At 54.5% G+C, this 16,968-nt stretch overlaps 1 protein-coding gene across 1 annotated transcript in view; it reads right to left on the reverse strand.

Annotated features, from left to right (window-relative positions):
• tg (thyroglobulin) overlaps nt 1–16,692 on the reverse strand; it is a 28,261-nt gene extending 11,569 nt beyond the window's left edge. Inside the window, exons 1-28 of the mRNA XM_030359167.1 lie at nt 16,619–16,692; nt 15,837–15,939; nt 15,345–15,442; nt 14,859–15,047; nt 14,387–14,546; nt 13,011–13,117; nt 12,534–12,677; nt 11,593–11,778; nt 10,090–10,613; nt 9,585–9,966; nt 8,350–8,394; nt 8,025–8,255; nt 7,572–7,691; nt 7,302–7,379; nt 6,968–7,077; nt 6,702–6,813; nt 6,240–6,401; nt 5,556–5,744; nt 5,179–5,315; nt 4,294–4,444; nt 4,044–4,196; nt 3,226–3,369; nt 2,863–3,027; nt 2,629–2,733; nt 2,330–2,445; nt 1,851–1,956; nt 916–1,113; nt 31–201 (exon numbers count right to left, since the gene is read on the reverse strand). Coding sequence (XP_030215027.1) covers nt 31–201; nt 916–1,113; nt 1,851–1,956; nt 2,330–2,445; nt 2,629–2,733; nt 2,863–3,027; nt 3,226–3,369; nt 4,044–4,196; nt 4,294–4,444; nt 5,179–5,315; nt 5,556–5,744; nt 6,240–6,401; nt 6,702–6,813; nt 6,968–7,077; nt 7,302–7,379; nt 7,572–7,691; nt 8,025–8,255; nt 8,350–8,394; nt 9,585–9,966; nt 10,090–10,613; nt 11,593–11,778; nt 12,534–12,677; nt 13,011–13,117; nt 14,387–14,546; nt 14,859–15,047; nt 15,345–15,442; nt 15,837–15,939; nt 16,619–16,688 — 4,456 coding nt within the window. The 5' untranslated portion in view covers nt 16,689–16,692. The remainder of the gene's footprint in view (nt 1–30; nt 202–915; nt 1,114–1,850; nt 1,957–2,329; nt 2,446–2,628; nt 2,734–2,862; nt 3,028–3,225; nt 3,370–4,043; nt 4,197–4,293; nt 4,445–5,178; nt 5,316–5,555; nt 5,745–6,239; nt 6,402–6,701; nt 6,814–6,967; nt 7,078–7,301; nt 7,380–7,571; nt 7,692–8,024; nt 8,256–8,349; nt 8,395–9,584; nt 9,967–10,089; nt 10,614–11,592; nt 11,779–12,533; nt 12,678–13,010; nt 13,118–14,386; nt 14,547–14,858; nt 15,048–15,344; nt 15,443–15,836; nt 15,940–16,618) is intronic.
• Between the last annotated feature and the right edge of the window lie 276 nt (nt 16,693–16,968).

A 16,968-nucleotide genomic window follows, 5' to 3' on the forward strand; every position in this document is an offset into this window, starting at 1 on the left:
ATGATCTGGGATCTGGGGATGAATGCTTACTGATGTTGAACTCCTGACCCCCGAAGTCAAACACAAAACTCCTCTGGAGCTTGTTGGAGCTAAGCCCCGCCCCACACACGCGATTGGCTGTTCCCTGGCCAATCACGTCCCAGTCCTGGTCGGCACACATCAGCACGGACGGAGTTCTCATCAGACCACAGAGGATAGAACCTGAGGGAGAGAGGGTGGAGGGGGGAGAGGAGGAGAGGGGGGAGAGAGAGAGAGGGGAGAGGAGGAGAGGAGGGAGAGAGAGAGAGGGGAGAGGAGGAGAGGCGAGGGGAGGAGAGGGAGGATAGGAGAGGAGAGGAGAGAGAGGGGAGAGGAGGAGAGGCGAGGGGAGGAGAGGGAGGAGAGGAGAAGAGAGAGAGGGGAGAGGGAGGAGAGGAGGAGAGGAGGAGAGGGAGGAGAGGAGAGGAGAGGACAGAGGAGAGGAGAAGGAGGAGAGGAGAGGAGGAGGCGAGAGAGTGGAGAGGGAGGAGAGGGAGGTGAGGAGAGGAGAGAGAGGAGAGGGAGGAGAGGGAGGAGAGGAGGAGAGGAGAAGAGCAAGGAGGGAGGGAGGAGAGGAGGAGGACAGGAGAGAAGGGGGAGGAGAGGAGGAAGGTATGAAGAGAGGAGGATAAGGGGCAGAGAGAAGATGACAGGTGGGGAGTAGAGGAAGGAGGAAAGGTGAGGAGAGGAGAGAGCAGGAGGAGGAGAGATGAGAGGAGAAAGGGGAAGGGAATAGGAGACAAGAGGGAGGAGGAAATGAGACCAAAGAGACATTTAGGACAGAAAAGGAGAGATGAGAAGGAGGGATGGAGGGACTGTAAACGTCAGTGTTTGTTACTTTAACGTAACCTCTAGCATGGGGCTAACCCCCACCCCTGGTACTGCTGAACACTGTACCTCCTTCCAGGGTGTTGCGGTTGAGGATGAAGCCCTCACAGCAGGGGTCCCGGGCGCACTGGGCCTGGCAGTAGCGGTGCGCGTCGGTCAGGCTGGTCCCGGAGGAGGGGATGGCCTGGGTGAGGAAGACCCCCGACAGAGCCTTCCTCATCCGCATCCTCTCAAAGCTCTTCTGGAGGCTGGAGGAGAACTCCTCGCCTGGAGCCCAGAGGAGGACAGGGAGGAGGCTAAGACCGGAGCTAGGTCACTGTTAGCTACTGTTAGCATCACACAGTGGAGGCTAACACCGGAGCTAGGTCACTGTTAGCTACTGTTAGCATCACACGGTGGAGGCTAACACTGGAGCTAGGTCACTGTTAGCTACTGGTAGCATCACACGGTGGAGGCTAAGAACGGAGCTAGGTCACTGTTAGGTACTGGTAGCATCACAAAGAGGAGGCTAAGAACGGAGCTAGGTCACTGTTAGCTACTGGTAGCATCACAAAGAGGAGGCTAACACTGGAGCTAGGTCACTGTTAGCTACTGGTAGCATCACACGGTGGAGGCTAAGACCGGAGCTAGGTAACTGTTAGCTACTGGTAGCATCACACGGTGGAGGCTAAGACCGGAGCTAGGTCACTGTTAGCTACTGGTAGCATCACACGGTGGAGGCTAACACTGGAGCTAGGTCACTGTTAGCTACTGGTAGCATCACACGGTGGAGGCTAAGACCGGAGCTAGGTCACTGTTAGCTACTGGTAGCATCACACGGTGGAGGCTAAGACCAGAGCTAGGTCACTGTTAGCTACTGTTAGCATCACACAGTGGAGGCTAACACTGGAGCTAGGTCCCTGTTAGCTACTGTTAGCATCACAAGGAAGAGGCTGCATAGTTAGCCTAACTGTAGACCTTATTCTGTTATTCTGAGCATCACTGGGTTGCTATGGTTACGGTACCTTTCTTCCTGATGACCAGCAGATCGTTAGCTACTCCCCTCACTCTCAGAACACAGGGAGCCGTGGAAACCAACGCGACCTCGGCGTTACCCAGAAACTGTTTGGCCTACAGACACACACACACACACACACACACACACACACACACACACACACACACACACACACACACACACACACACACACACACACACACACACACACACACACACACACACACACAAACATAAGAATCTAGGATATTTTTAATGTGTGTGTGTGTGTGTGTGTGTGTGTGTGTGTGTGTGTGTGTGTGTGTGTGTGTGTGTGTGCGTTTTTCGTGTCCGTGTCCATGCATGTGTGTGTGTGTGTGTGTTTGTTTGTTCCTGCATACCTGTGTATGTGTGTATGTGTTGACGGTGTGTGTGTGTGCTGACGGTGTGTGTGTGTGTGTTTGTGTGTGTATGTGCGTGCCTGCGTGTGTGTGTGTGTGTGTGTACCTGCGTGGTTGTACTACACAGTGTGTTGACAGTGTTCGTGCTGTACAGCTGACACTGCTGCCCTCCGTTCTCTGTGAACAGCGCCACATGGTGGCAGGAGGACTCCACAGCACACGCTGCAAACAACGACATCAATGAACAATGAACAACACAAATAAACACACCGACAGATGGCATCAAACACAAGAGTCCAGTGTTTGTAGTTTGTAGGTTATTGTAGGCATGTGTGTGTGTGTGTGTGTGTGTGTGTGTGTGTGTGTGTGTGTGTGTGTGTGTGTGTGTGTGTGTGTGTGTGTGACCTTGGATGCAGGTTCGGAGGTCGGCCGTCTGGGTCTGCAAAACTTCAGATTCTTCGGCTCCGGTTGCCACGGACGACGGGGGAACCGCCTCAAACCGGTTCAGTTCTGAAACACAGACCACATCCCATAATAACACCTTCTAGAAGACTAGTACTAGTCGTACTGGTCAGCTCCCAGTGTCCACCAGTAGAAGACTGTGGTTGTTCTTTGTGTTTCCATGGCGACGAAGAGTACCTCTGCACTCCCCGTCTGTCAGAGGCGTCTCGCTATTGGTCCATGCAAGCTCCGCCCCCTGGCTGGTGACACACCCCCAGGTTCCAGACAGGAAGTCAGGCTGTGCCGACAGGAAGCTGCCATCCTCAGAGCATCTGAGGCCTCGACGCTGACAGACTGTCTGACCTGTAGGCACGCACACACACGAGCGCCACAAACACACACACACACACACACACACACACACACACACACACACACAGACACACACACACACACACACAAAGACACACACACACACACACACACACACACACACTCATTGTAGCAGTACAGTATAGTAGGATAGTGATCCATGTCGACAGACCAGAGTGGTTGACTCACATTGATGGACAGACGAAGCACCAATCGCTGAGGAGCCCCTTGGACACTTGTTGCACAAGTCCCGCCCCCCCTCCTCTTGATAGGTTCCCTCAGGACAGAGATGACACGCCCCCTCGCCAGAGAAACTACCGGCAGGACACATCACTGGAAAGAGAGAGTGGGAGGTGGAGAGAGTATGAGAGAGATACAGTGAGCGATAGAGGTAGGCAGAGGGACAATAAGAGATACAGTGAGCGATAGAGGGAGGTCGAGGGACAATGAGAGATACAGTGAGAGAGAGAGGAAGGTAGAGGGAGAATGAGAGATACAGTGAGAGACAGAGGAAGGTAGAGGGAGAATGAGAGATACAGTGAGAGACAGAGGAAGGTAGAGGGAGTATGAGAGATACAGTGAGAGATAGAGGAAGGCAGAGGGAGAATGAGAGATGAAAGAGAGAGAGAGAGGAGGTAGAGGGAGAATGAGAGATACAGTGAGCGATAGAGGAAGGTAGAGGGAGAATGAGAGATACAGTGAGAGATAGAGGGAGGTAGAGGGAGAATGAGAGATACAGTGAGAGAGAGAGGAGTAAGAGGAGAGACATGCAAGTTTACACACACACGCAAGTGTGTGTGTGTTTGTAACTGTGTGTGTGTGTTTGTATCTGTGTGTGTGTGTTTGTATCTGTGTGTGTGTGTTTGTAACTGTGTGTGTGTGTTTGTAACTGTGTGTGTGTGTTTGTATCTGTGTGTGTGTGTTTGTAACTGTGTGTGTGTGTTTGTATCTGTGTGTGTGTGTTTGTAACTGTGTGTGTGTGTGTGTATCTGTGTGTGTTCTCTCACCACAGCCCGTCTCCTCTGCGTCGCCATGGAACCCGCTGGCACAGCCGAAGCTGGGCGTCGTCGTGGCGATCAGCTCCGAGGTCCCCAGGGAGGGGTGATTACCCAGAATGCCCTCCACCCCCTCAGCCAATCGGGGGGTCTGCATGAAGACGTCTAGAGGGGAGCGACAGGTCGAGGGATGGATGTTATTCTGATCGTTGGGCCACGTCTGACGCCTTCAGCGCTCCTCTAGTGATGCCTGCCGTCTGACCTAGGTCGTGGAGGTCGGGGAGGTCAGAGGTCGGGATGTCTGACAGCCTGGCCGCCCATGTGACCCTCAGGCTCATGATGTCATCGCTCTCGCAGTGCAGACGGAACGACGCGTCGTCACAGACAGGGACACTCCGCCCGGACACGGGGAGCTGGAGACGCACACACACACACACACACACAAACATACAGAAACACACACACACAGGCACACAAACACATACATGCACACATACAAAATCACACGCATATTGACATTAGTGGTATTAGTATTATTACAGTACCTATGTTGTATTAATATACCTAGTAGAATCAGTATAACACGACAGTATAATAACACAGTATATGAACAGAGTATATCTATAGAGAGTATATATACAGAGAGTGTATCTATAGAGAGTGTATCTATAGAGTGTATCTATGGAGAGTATATCTACGGATAGTCTATCTATTCTATAGATAGACTAACGCTCCGTTCCCTTAGGTGGGCTTTCCTGACTTCCGGCGGTGAATTACTTTTCGACAATTGACCGTTGCTAAGCATATAAATGACCGCTGTCAAGAAAAGTGATTTTTTTTTTTTTTTTTTTACCGCTCCGCAAGTAGTCCTGTAACTTATCAACCCCAGCGAGTCTGGTTGCTAAGCGACGTCAACGTCTTTGGCGGACTATTTCTCTGCTGATCAACACCACGAACGGTAATTGTAAAAAGAGACGCCGTGTGAAGATATTTTTCTCGTTTTGGCAAGGAGCCGTGCACGACGCGGGACAATGTACAGAACGCGTAGGGCGAAGCGAGACCCCTCCGCCGCGCGCCGGTGTCCTGATAATGAGCGGTGTTCTGACCATCGTCCCTTACAGAGTGTAGATATAGAGAGTGTATCTACCAGCAGGGAGCAGAGGCCCCTGGAGGCCGCGTGGGCCCTGAGGTCGGCCTCCAGGCGAGGTAGGGCGGTGAGGCAGTCCCCAGAGAGAGGCAGGCTCCAGTCTGAGGAGGTCAGGAGGGTCTGGAACAGCTGGGACCCTGGAGCACACACACACACACACATAGACACACACACACACACACACATAGACACACACACACACACACACACACACACAGACACACACACACACACACACACACACACACACGCACACACAGACACACACACATACATAGACACACACCCACAAACACAAACATACGCACCCGCACATGCATAAGTCATGATAAAGGTGAAGTTGAGTTCAAAGGTCGGAGGTCGGAGGTCAGTCCTACTCTGGCAGGCTCCGGCCAGGGGTGTCGCTCCCTCCCAGCGCTGTGATTGGACGTCACACAGGAAGCTGCTGGGGGCCAGGGCGTTCTGGTAACCATGGTGACAGGCCAGGGTGCAGCTCTGCCTGTCAGCCGTCGCCGAGCGACAGAGCAGTGCACCATGGGTAATGGTGCTGCCAGAGCAACGAGGGCCTGGAGGGGAGGAAGATCACCATCATCATCATCATTTTAATACCTGCTTACACCTGGTTGCTAGGTAATACCTTGTTACACCTGGTTGCTAGGTAATACCTTGTTACACCTGGTTGCTAGGTAATAACATGTTACACCTGGTTGCTAGGTAATAACATGTTACACCTGGTTACTAGGTAATACCTTGTTACACCTGGTTGCTAGGTAATACCTTGTTACACCTGGTTGCTAGGTAATAACATGTTACACCTGGTTGCTAGGTAATAACATGTTACACCTGGTTGCTAGGTAATACCTTGTTACACCTGGTTGCTAGGTAATAACATGTTACACCTGGTTGCTAGGTAATACCTTGTTACACCTGGTTGCTATCTTAAACCTGGTTGCTAGGGAGCACATGCTTGACAATTGTAGGTGGTCGCTAGGGAACAACCCCACTAGCAAATAACACCTGGTTGCTATGTTACCCCTGGTCGTTCGGGTGAGCCTACGCACGGTCACATGATGGGATGCTTCCTGTGCTGCGATCTGTTCGGCTGCCGGTCACTTCCTGTCCGTCATCGGACACACACCAGCAGGAAGTGATGTCACACTGCAGGGGAACGAAGCCTCCATCGGGCTGACACTGAAGACCCTGAAGCTCACACCAACTAGGACCTACACACACACACACACACACACACCGAGACACACACACAAACACAAACACAAACACACACACGCACCCAGAATACACTCAATTGTAACTTTGTCTGTCGATGACTGTGTGTGTGATGTTTCTTTGTGTGTGTGTGTGTGTGTGTGTGTGTGTGTGTGTGTGTGTGTGTGTGTGTGTGTGTGTGATGTTTCTTTGTGCGCGTGTGTGTGTGTGTGTGTGTGTGTGTGTGTGTGTGTGTGTGTGTGTGTGTGTGTGCGTGCGTGTGTGTTTGTGTGTCTGTGTGTGTGTGCGTTCCCTACATGTGGGTTCTCCAGCAGGGCTGAGGTCGGCCGGTCGGACCACCCGTCCCGTCAGTGGACTGACGCACCAGCCTGCAGCGCCGCCTGTCTGCAGCACCGAGAACCGCCCGTCCTGGAACACAGGGACACACGTCACAACGGCAACCCACCGCCCTCAGGGCCACACAGACGTCACCGCGGCAACCCACCGCCCTCAGGGACAGACCGACGTCACCACGGCAACCCGTCGCCGTGACCACCACCTGGAGATGCGCCTGCAGACCTACCTCCTCGCACCGTGGTCGGTAGGACGCCGTGATGTCAGAGATGATGTCAGAGCCCTTCAGCCAACCAGAGAGCAGCATGCGGCCCTCAGCTCTCTGACACGGAGACGGACCTGCAGGACCAGAGCCGGAGAGTCAGGGGGGTCTGTGTGTATGTGTGCACGTGTGTATATTTGTGTGTCTGAGTGTGTGTGTATGTGTGTGTGGTTGTGAGGTTGTGTGTGTGTGTGTGTGTGTGTGTGTTTGTGCGTGTGTGTGTGTGTGTGTGTGTGTGTGTGTGTGTGTGTGTGTGTGTGTGTGTGTGTGTGTGTGTGTGTGTGTGTGTGTGTGCTCCTACATTGGGGCATCTTCAGAGGGTGACTGGTGAGGGAGTCTGGGATGTATTCTCCATCTTCATCTACACACCAACACTGACCTGTGCCCACACATAAAACACACATTTAAACACACAATCGTGTTTATGAACAAGTCAGACATTTAATAAAAACATTGGTACTGTGTGTGTGTGTGTGTGTGTTGGTGTGTTGGTGTGTTGTGTGTGTGTGTGTGTGTGTGTGTGTGTGTGTGTGTGTGCGCGTGTGCGTGCGTGTGCGTGTGTGTGTGTGACCTGTGCTAGGGTGACACTGTGTGGACAGCCACAGTCCGAGTGCATCGCACTGTGGGGAGTACGGCTGGTAGGAGACGCTCAGAACCTCCGACCGCTGGGGGCGCCACGCCATCTGGACAGCTGCAACACACACAACAAACCTAACACACCCCTCAGAGACACACACACAACGAACCTAACGCACCCCACTGAGACACAAACAACGAACCTAACACACCCCTCAGAGACACACACAACGAACCTAACGCACCTCTAACACACAGCCGCAACACAAACACACGACGACCCTAGAGCAAGGCACTAACACAGGCAGCGTCAGGGGATTGATTCCCCCTGCAGCCGGGATAGTGGATCTAAGGAATCACCCCTGATTAAGTTTATGACTTAATTAAGTTGAGTTAATCAAGGGATTTCTCTCAGTATAACTCAGTGCCATCCTCCCCTGTCACTCACTGGAGTAGGCAGCCAATCGCAGGGCAGCTCTGGAGCGACTCAGCAGCTGCTCAGACAACTGCAGCCGCTCTGCTGATTGGCTGACACGGAGCTCCTCGGGGGTCAGGTGGATGCCCTGGGCCAATAGGAAGCCTTCTCCCAGAGGAAGGCGGGACGTGTTGGAGAGAGCGATGATCCGGTTGGCCTCTGAGAGGAAGGAGGCGACCTCACTCAGCGCAGCGGAGCAGGAGCCTGTGGGGTCACATGGCACGCTAACCCGTTAGCAGGGGGCGCTAACAACAGACAGGAGGTCGACTGGAAAGCAGACAGCAAGCGCAGTTCTGACCTGGAGGGACTGGGCTGTTCTCTGATTGGTCGACTGTAGCAGGACCTGGAAGCAAAAAAACTGGTTTAGTTTAAGTCAACTCAGAGCTTAAACACAGGAGAACTTAAGTGTCTTTGGCCACTATAGCTTTCTTCTGTATCTTTAGTTGAGATCCAATTAAAGACATTTAATACAGTACAACATTGCCAAAATCGATACATCTACAAATACAATACGGGCAAAATGAGTAGAGTGGGTAGAATTGTTAACGTTTACATTCTGCGTTACCATGGCATGAACATCTGTAGGTCAAACATCGACAGCATCAGAAGTTCATTTTTCCACAAAGAGTTACAGAGTGAGGGATCACCAGGAGCAGGTTTGGGCCTTAATGATTTCATCAGCTCATTGTGTAGCATCTTATCCTAGCTATCTTTGTCGTGTACGGGGAATGGGTTAACCTAGTGATTGTTAGTGCTTGGCACTTCGTTCCATGAACATCCTTACTGCACCGACAGCGATATATTGTTGTTTCTCTTTCTTCTGACAAATGTACATAGATCGCTTGTGTCTCTTGTCGCTTTGGGTGAAACCGTTTGCTAAACGCCCTAAATGTAAATGTAAAGGTTCAACGGTAGCATTCAGGTGCCATCAATGCCTTTTAGAGTTGTCAATAAGGCATTGATGACATGAAAATGAATATTGTACAATTGTTTTTGGATTGGATTAGGTTTATGGTTAGGGTTAGGTTAATGGTCGGGGTCAGGGTTAGGTTAGGGTGAGGGTTAGGGTTAGGGTCAGGGTTAGGTTTAGGGTCAGGTTTAGGGTTAGGTTAATGGTTAGGGTTAGGCTTAAGGTTAGGGTTAGTGTTAGGTTTAGGGTTAGGTCCAGGGTTATGGTTAAGGTTAGGGTTAGGTTTATGGTTAGGGTTAGGTTTAGGGTCAGGTTTAGGGTTAGGTTAATGGTCAGGGTTAGGCTTAGGGTTAGGGTTCGGTTTAGGGTAAGTTTTAGTGCTAGGTTTAGGGTTATGTTTAGGGTCAGGGTTAGGTTTAGGGTTAGAGTTAGGTTTGGGTTAGGGTGAGGGTTAGGGTTAGGGTGAGGGTTAGGGTGAGGGTTAGGGTTAGAGTTAGGGTTAGGTTTAGGGTTATGTTTAGGGTCAGGGTTAGGTTTAGGGTTAGGTTTGGGTTAGGGTGAGGGTTAGGGTGAGGGTTAGGGTGAGGGTTAGGGTGAGGGTAAGGGTCATCTCACAGACTCACAGGAGACGGCGCCCCCTGCTGTCCGGGAGGGCGCCAGCGCCCCCTGGGGGTCCACACAGAAGCAGCGCCGGCCGTCACACTGCAGGGGCAGGAAGCTGCCGTCCCCAGTGCATGCTGGGACGTAGACCTCGTCCGCCGCGGCCCGCCGGCTCCGGGCGGCGAGGGCCAGCCCCCGCTCGCGCTCGCACCGCGAGGGGCAGCGGGGGGGCCCGGCGCCGACGGGGGTCCGGGACCCCGCGACCTCGGCCCCCTGGGGGGTCACGCACCAGCAGGCGGCGGGGTCGCACTGCAGTGGCTGGTAGAGGCCCCCGGGGGTGCACCGCGGCACCCCGAGCGCAGAGGCCGGCTCCCGGGAGCAGGACCGGGCCAGCGGGACCAGGACCTGCACACACACACACACACACACACACACACAGGGGGCGGAGTGTGGGTGTGTGTGTGTGTGTGTGTGTGTGTGTGTGTGTGTGTGCGTGTGCGTGCGTGTGTGTGTGTGTACCTGCTGCAGGGTGTCAGTGTGTGTGTGGCCCATCAGCGTGCGTTGCAGGGCGGACAGGAAGCCCGGGTCCTCCAGGGCCCGGCTCACCGACCGGACCAGCTGCTGGTTCAGAGCCCTCTGGTCCCGGTCCTGGTCCTGGTCCTGGTCCCGGTCCTGGTCCAGGAGGGTCTGCAGGCCGCCCCGCCCCCCCACGGCGCCCGTGAAGTTGAGTGCGGCGGCGTTCTTCAGGAACTTGCCCCCGAAGAGGTTCTCCAGCAGGCGGCCCGGTCCGGCCCGGGACAGCGCCTGGAGGGCGCCCCCCACCGAGGGGAACAGCCCGGCCAGGACCTCCCCCAGGCGGGCCAGGAGGGCGGCCGGCTCCCCCTCCTCCTGGAGCAGGTCCTGGAGGGGCCGCAGCAGGGCGGAGCAGGACCCCTGGGGGGGCCCGGGGGTCTGGTCTGGGGAGAGGGGTCCGGGGGGGTCCAGGGGCCCGGAGGAGAGCAGTCTGGAGAGGGCCAGGCGGCGCCTGGAGGGGCAGTCCGGCTCCGCAGAACCTGGAGAGGGGACCGGGTCAGCAGACCGCGATGGAGACCCCCACGGAGACCCCACAGAGACCCCACCGAGACCCCACAGAGACCCCCACAGAGAACCCCCCGCGGAGACCTCCACAGAGACCCCCCCACAGAGACCCCCCACAGAGACCCCACAGAGACCCCCACAGAGACCCCCCCAGAGACCCCCCCGCGGAGACCTCCACAGAGACCCCCCCACAGAGACCCCCACAGAGACCCCCACAGAGACCCCCCACAGAGACCCCACAGAGACCCCCACAGAGTCGTTCACAAGCTCCCGCAAGAGACCCAAGACCTGCTCAGAGTTCACCTGGACTCACATAGCCACCCCCCACCCCCCATCCCCCACCCCACCCCCCCAACCCCCCCACACCCCCCTTATTGTATCCCCCCCGGATTGGATGTTGTACGTCCTGGCACACATAGTACCAGCTACTGGCTATCTCTGTAGTACTAGCTATCTGGGTCGTATGCGGGGAATGGGTTAACCTAGTGATGGTTAGTGCTGGTTCTATGAACATCCTGACTGTACCCACACAGATGTATTGTTGTTCCTCCTTCTTCTGCGTCTGCTGAATGCCCTCAATGTCAACGTTAACGTAGGACTGGGAGGCGCCAGCTGATGGCACGGTTTATAACTCCTACCTTCCTGCTAAACCCCGCCCTCCCACTCCCTTCAGCCAATCAGAAAGGGCTGCTCCAACAGCCTGCCCTCTGGGAGGTTCTCTAGGCCAGTGGGGCTCAAATGGGGGTCCGCGTACCCCTGGGGGTACTCTGCAGTACCGCAGGGGGTCCTCAACATCCTAGAGGGGGGACACTAGTAGAACATGTGGTCCTCAAACATGCTCTACTAGTGAACCCCCTCTAAGCTAAGAGGGGGTTCACTCAGCCTGTGGCAGCTCGCGGACCCCCTCGGACCCTCGACCGGGTCCGGGGGGGTCTGGCCGGCTGTGGCACTCACCGCAGGCCAGGGCGTCGCCGGGCTGCTGCACCCCAGGGACCTCCCTCCCCAGGGGGTCCACACAGCGGCACTGACCCCCCCGCTGGCACTGCAGGGGGGAGAAGGAGCCGTCGGCCCCGCAGGACGGAACCAGGACCCCCGGGGAGCCCAGAGTCCCCCGACGCTCCACCTCACAGGGCGACGGACCTGGAGGGGGGGAGAGAGGGGGAGACAGGGGGAGAGAGAGAGAGAGAGGGGGAGAGAGCGAGAGAGCGAGAGAGAGAGAGGGGGGGGGGGGAGAGAGAGAGGGAGAGAGAGGGAGAGAGCGAGAGAGAGAGGGGGGGGGAGAGAGGGAGAGAGGGGGGGAGAGAGAGAGAGAGAGAGAGAGAGAGAGAGAGGGGGGGGAGAGAGGGAGAGAGGGGGGGGAGAGAGAGAGAGAGAGAGAGAGAGAGAGAGAGAGAGAGAGACAGAGAGAGAGAGAGAGAGAGAGAGAGAGAGGGGGGGGGAGAGAGGGAGAGAGAGGGGGAGAGAGAGAGAGAGAGAGAGAGAGAGGGGGGGAGAGAGGGAGAGGGAGGGGGGGGAGAGAGGGAGAGAGGGGGGGGGGGAGAGGTAGAGAGAGAGAGAGAGAGGTGAGGGAGAGAGAGAGGGAGAGTGAGAGAGCGAGCGAGGCTGTGATCTAGTTTGGACTCCGTCAGTGTCTCATGAGGTGTGTGTGTAACGACCCCGACCCAGGCAGCGTAGTAGGGGTTACATTGAGGCGCCTCCAGGCTGGCGTCTGGTGTGACACTAGAAACATTCCCACCAACGTCCCTGGAATAGCGTCTGAGATACTCATCCTAACCCCCCCTACAGGCCCCGGGAGAGCTGGGATCGCTGGCGGGCCCCGGACTGAGGGGACCCCCGGACTAACGTGACCCCCCGGCCCGGTGAGACCGGGTCCAGGGGTACAGGGCGGGTCTCACATCTGAAGCGGCCGGTGAGGGCGAGGCGGACGGCCAGCAGGCGGCGCTGCAGCACGCGGTACATGTTGGAGCGGGCGAAGAGGTGGACAGGGCGCAGGTCCGGGAACACCGTGTCATAGACCTCCGAGAGGAGCAGCTCCACGCCTAGGGGACGGCAGCACCTCTAACGTCATCCTCATCATCATCATCATCATCATCATCATCAGCATCAGCATCTTCATCATCATCATCATCATCATCAACTTCATCAACTCTAACATCATCATCATCAGCATCAGCATCTTCATCATCATCATCATCTCTAACATCATCATCATCTCCATTTTCACCATACATGTTTGAGTACAGTGTGTGTGTGTGTGTGTGTGTGTGTGTGTGTGTGTGTTTGTGTACAGTGTGTGTGTGTGTGTGTGTGTGTGTGTACAGTGTGTGTGTGTGTGTGTGTGTGTGTGTGTGTGTGTGTGTGTGTGTGTGTACCTGTGTTGTCCATCTCTCTCCCCTGACTGTCTGAACAGTAGCAGTAGGAGGAGACCAGAGGAAGAGCCTCCCTGAAGCTACTGAACGATGCAAAGACTTCTGGGAACCTGCACAGACACACACAACCACACACACACACACACACACACACGCACACGCACACAAACATTAACATGAAACACAGTAACACACTTGAGGTCGCCTGATTGCATATTAGGAAGCAGACTTGGATAGGTTGTTTGATGTTCATATTGCGTTTGTGTGTGTCTGTGTCTGTCCTACTGGATATGTCTGATTGTGTGTGAGTGTGTGTCGTGTGTGTGTGGCTAGATGTATGTGTTTGTGTGTGTTTGTCTATATGTATTTTTCTATATGTGTATGTGTGTGTGTGTGTGTGTGTGTGTCTGTGTGTGCGTCAGTGTGTGTGTGTCAGTTTGTGTGTGTGTCAGTGTTTGTGTGCGTCAGTGTGTGTGTGGGTGTGTGCATCAGTGTGTGTGTGTGTGTGTGTGTCACTGTGTGCGTCACTGTGTGTCTGTGGTGTGTGCGTCACTGTGTGTGCGTCAGTGTGTGTCTGTGACAGTGTGTGTCAGTATACGTGTGTGTCTATGTGTGTGTGTGTGCGTCACTGTGTGCGTCAGTGTGTGTGTGTGTGTGTGTTTGTGTGTGCGTCACTGTGTGTGTGTCAGTGTGTGTGCGTCAGTGTGTGTGTGTGTGTGTGTGTGTGTGTGTGTGTGCGTCAGTGTGTGTGTGTGTGTGTTTGTGTGTGCGTCACTGTGTGTGTGTGTGTGTGTGTGTGTGTGTGTGTGTGTGTGTGTGTGTGTCTGTGTATGTGTGTCTGTGTGTGCGTCAGTGTGTGTGCGTCAGTGTGTGTGTGTGTGTGTGTGTGTGTGTGTGTGTGTGTCTGTGTATGTGTGTCTGTGTGTGCGTCAGTGTGTGTGCGTCAGTGTGTGTGTGTGTGTGTATGTGCGCGTCACTGTGTGTGTGTGTGTGTGTGTGTGTGTGTGTGTGTGTGTGTGTGTGTGTGTGTGTCTGTGTATGTGTGTCTGTGTGTGCGTCAGTGTGTGTGCGTCAGTGTGTGTGTGTGTGTGTGTGTGTGTGTGTGCGTGTCACTGTGTGTGTGCGTCAGTGTGTGTGTGTGTGTGTGTGTGTGCGCGTCACTGTGTGTGTGTGTGTGTGTGTGTGTGTGTGTGTGTGTGTATGTGTGTCTGTGTGTGCGTCAGTGTGTGTGCGTCAGTGTGTGTGTGTGTGTGTGTGTGTGTGTGTGTGCGCGTCACTGTGTGTGTGTGTGTGTGTGTGTGTGTGTGCGCGTCACTGTGTGTGTGTGTGTGTGTGTGTGTGTGTGCGCGTCACTGTGTGTGTGTGTGTGTGTGTTGGACCTGTTGTAGGCGTCCAGCAGGTCCAGCTGGCTCTGGTCGGTGGTGTTGATGAACTGGCACTGGACCGGCAGGAAGCCCCCGCCGTCGGAGCACTGGGGGGGGGTCTGCCCCCCGCTGGCGTGGAGCAGCCCCCGCGCCCTCACCTCACAGCCCCCCGGGCCTGGGGGTCAGAGGTCAGAGGTCACAGCCCGGACACGCACCTCCACTGAGCCCTCGTGGTGAGACAGACGTATGCGGACTGCCTGTCTCTGCTGAGTGTTGTTGTTGTTGATAGTATTTGTGTAGTGTATTATTGTTGTTGATAGTGTTGTTGATGTGTATGTTGTTGCTGATAATCTTGTTGTGCATTATTGTTGTTGATAATATTGATGTTGTGCATTATTGTTGTTGATAATCTCGTTGTTGTGTGTTATTTTTGTTGATAATGTTGTTGTTGATGATCTTGTTGTGGTGTTGTTATTGTTGTCCTCACAGCGTGCGGGGCGCCCGCTCTGCCGCGTGCCGTACACCTCCATTCCCTGCCGGTCCACGCACCAACACCGCCCCCTGCTGGCGTCGCACTGAACGGCCTCGAAGTCACCTGACTCCTGGCAGAGCGGGGCCACGCCCCCCTGGAGGCCCGCCAACACCTGCTGTCTGAGGAGCAGGCAGGGGGAGGGGCCTGGGCACACACACACACACACACACACACACACATATCGAACACACACACATACACACACACATATACCAACAACACACATCGAACAGACACACCGAAGAGACACGCACACACCAAACACACACACATTTAAACACACACACACACACACATGCAAACACAAACACACACGCACATGCAAACACAAACACAAACACACACACACACACACACACAGTACATGAGGGACAGCAGGTCAATGTGTTAAACAAGCTCAACACTAACTGAGCACAAGATATCACACCCTCAGACACTTACAACGAGGAAGAGAGTCGCTGGTTCGAGTCCCGACAATCTCCTGCCCCTGAGCATCCACACACCAGCACTGCTCGCCCCCGGTACTGCACTGGATACTCCTGTGAGACAGACGGGTGGTCAGACAGACAGGTAGTCACGGAAACAGGTGTACACACAGACAGGTAGAAGGACAGACAGATGGTCAGACAGACAGGTGGTCAGACATACAGGTGGTCAGACAGACTGGTAGTCACGTAAACAGGGGTACACACAGACAGGTAGAAGGCCAGACAGATGGTCAGACAGACAGGTAGTAAGACAGACAGGTGGTCAGCCAGACAGGTGGTCAGACAGACAGGTGGACAGACCGACAGGTGGTCAGCCAGACAGGTGGTCAGACAGACAGGTGGTCAGCCAGACAGGTGGTCAGCCAGACAGGTGGTCAGACCGACAGGTGGTCAGCCAGACAGGTGGTCAGACAGACGGATGGTCAGACAGACAGGTGGTGATTACCTGAACTGGCCGTCTTCAGTGCAGTGAGGGAGGCTGGTTTGTTGCCTGGCGACAGCCACGCTCCGTAAAGACTCACACTGGCTGACCGACTCCAACTGGTACTCTGACACAAACAAAAACCACATGTAAACAACACAACAAACAACTCAGAGGCACGTCAACACATCATGTAAACAAACAACAAGACCCCTGATGTGTTGGCATCTCTTGTGTTTTGTTGTTTACATGTTAGAGATAGATACAGCAATAGAGAGACAGACAGCTAGAGAGACAGACAGACAGAGAGCTAGAGAGACAGACAGCTAGAGAGACAGACAGACAGAGAGCTAGAGAGACAGACAGCTAGAGAGACAGACAGACAGACAGCTAGAGAGACAGACAGACAGAGAGCTAGAGAGACAGACAGACAAATAGAGAGATAGCCAGACAGCTAGAGAGACAGACAGACAGACAGCTAGAGTTAGAGAGACAGACAGAGAGAGAGACAGAGACAGAGACAGAGAGAGAGAGACAGACCGAGAGCGAGACAGAGACAGAGACAGAGAGAGAGAGAGACAGAGACAGAGAGAGGCAGAGACAGACAGAGACAAAAAGAGACCAATAGAGAGACAGACTAATAGAGAGACAGAGATAGAGACAGAGACAAAAAGAGACCAATAGAGAGACAGAGACAGCCAGAGACAGACAGACAAACAGACAAACAGCTAGAGACCGTCAGACAGCTAGTGACAGACAGGCAGGCAGGCAGACAGCTAGTGACAGACGGGCAGACAGACGGGTACCTGAGGCCTTGCTGTGGGTGCCCCCCGGCCCGCAGGCCAGGAGCAGAGCGGGGATGAGGATCCAGGACATGGTGCGGGTCGCTGTGGTGACGGACCACACGCAGCCTCCCGCCTTTATACCAGCGGGCTGCACAGTCACGCTGAGTGGGACTGGAGTCCCTGACCCCTCCTCCTCCTTCACCATCATCATCCTCCTCCTTCACCATCATCATCCTCCTCCTCCACCATCATCATCCTCCTCCTTCACCCTCCTCTTCCTCCACTCTTCCTCTTCAGCTGAGAGCCTCTCAGATCACTAGTGGACTCTGACCCACCTCAAGAAGATCCCATTGTATGGAGTTATTTTACTT

This window comes from Gadus morhua, chromosome 6, assembly GCF_902167405.1.
Source record: "Gadus morhua chromosome 6, gadMor3.0, whole genome shotgun sequence".
Taxonomy (NCBI): domain Eukaryota; kingdom Metazoa; phylum Chordata; class Actinopteri; order Gadiformes; family Gadidae; genus Gadus; species Gadus morhua.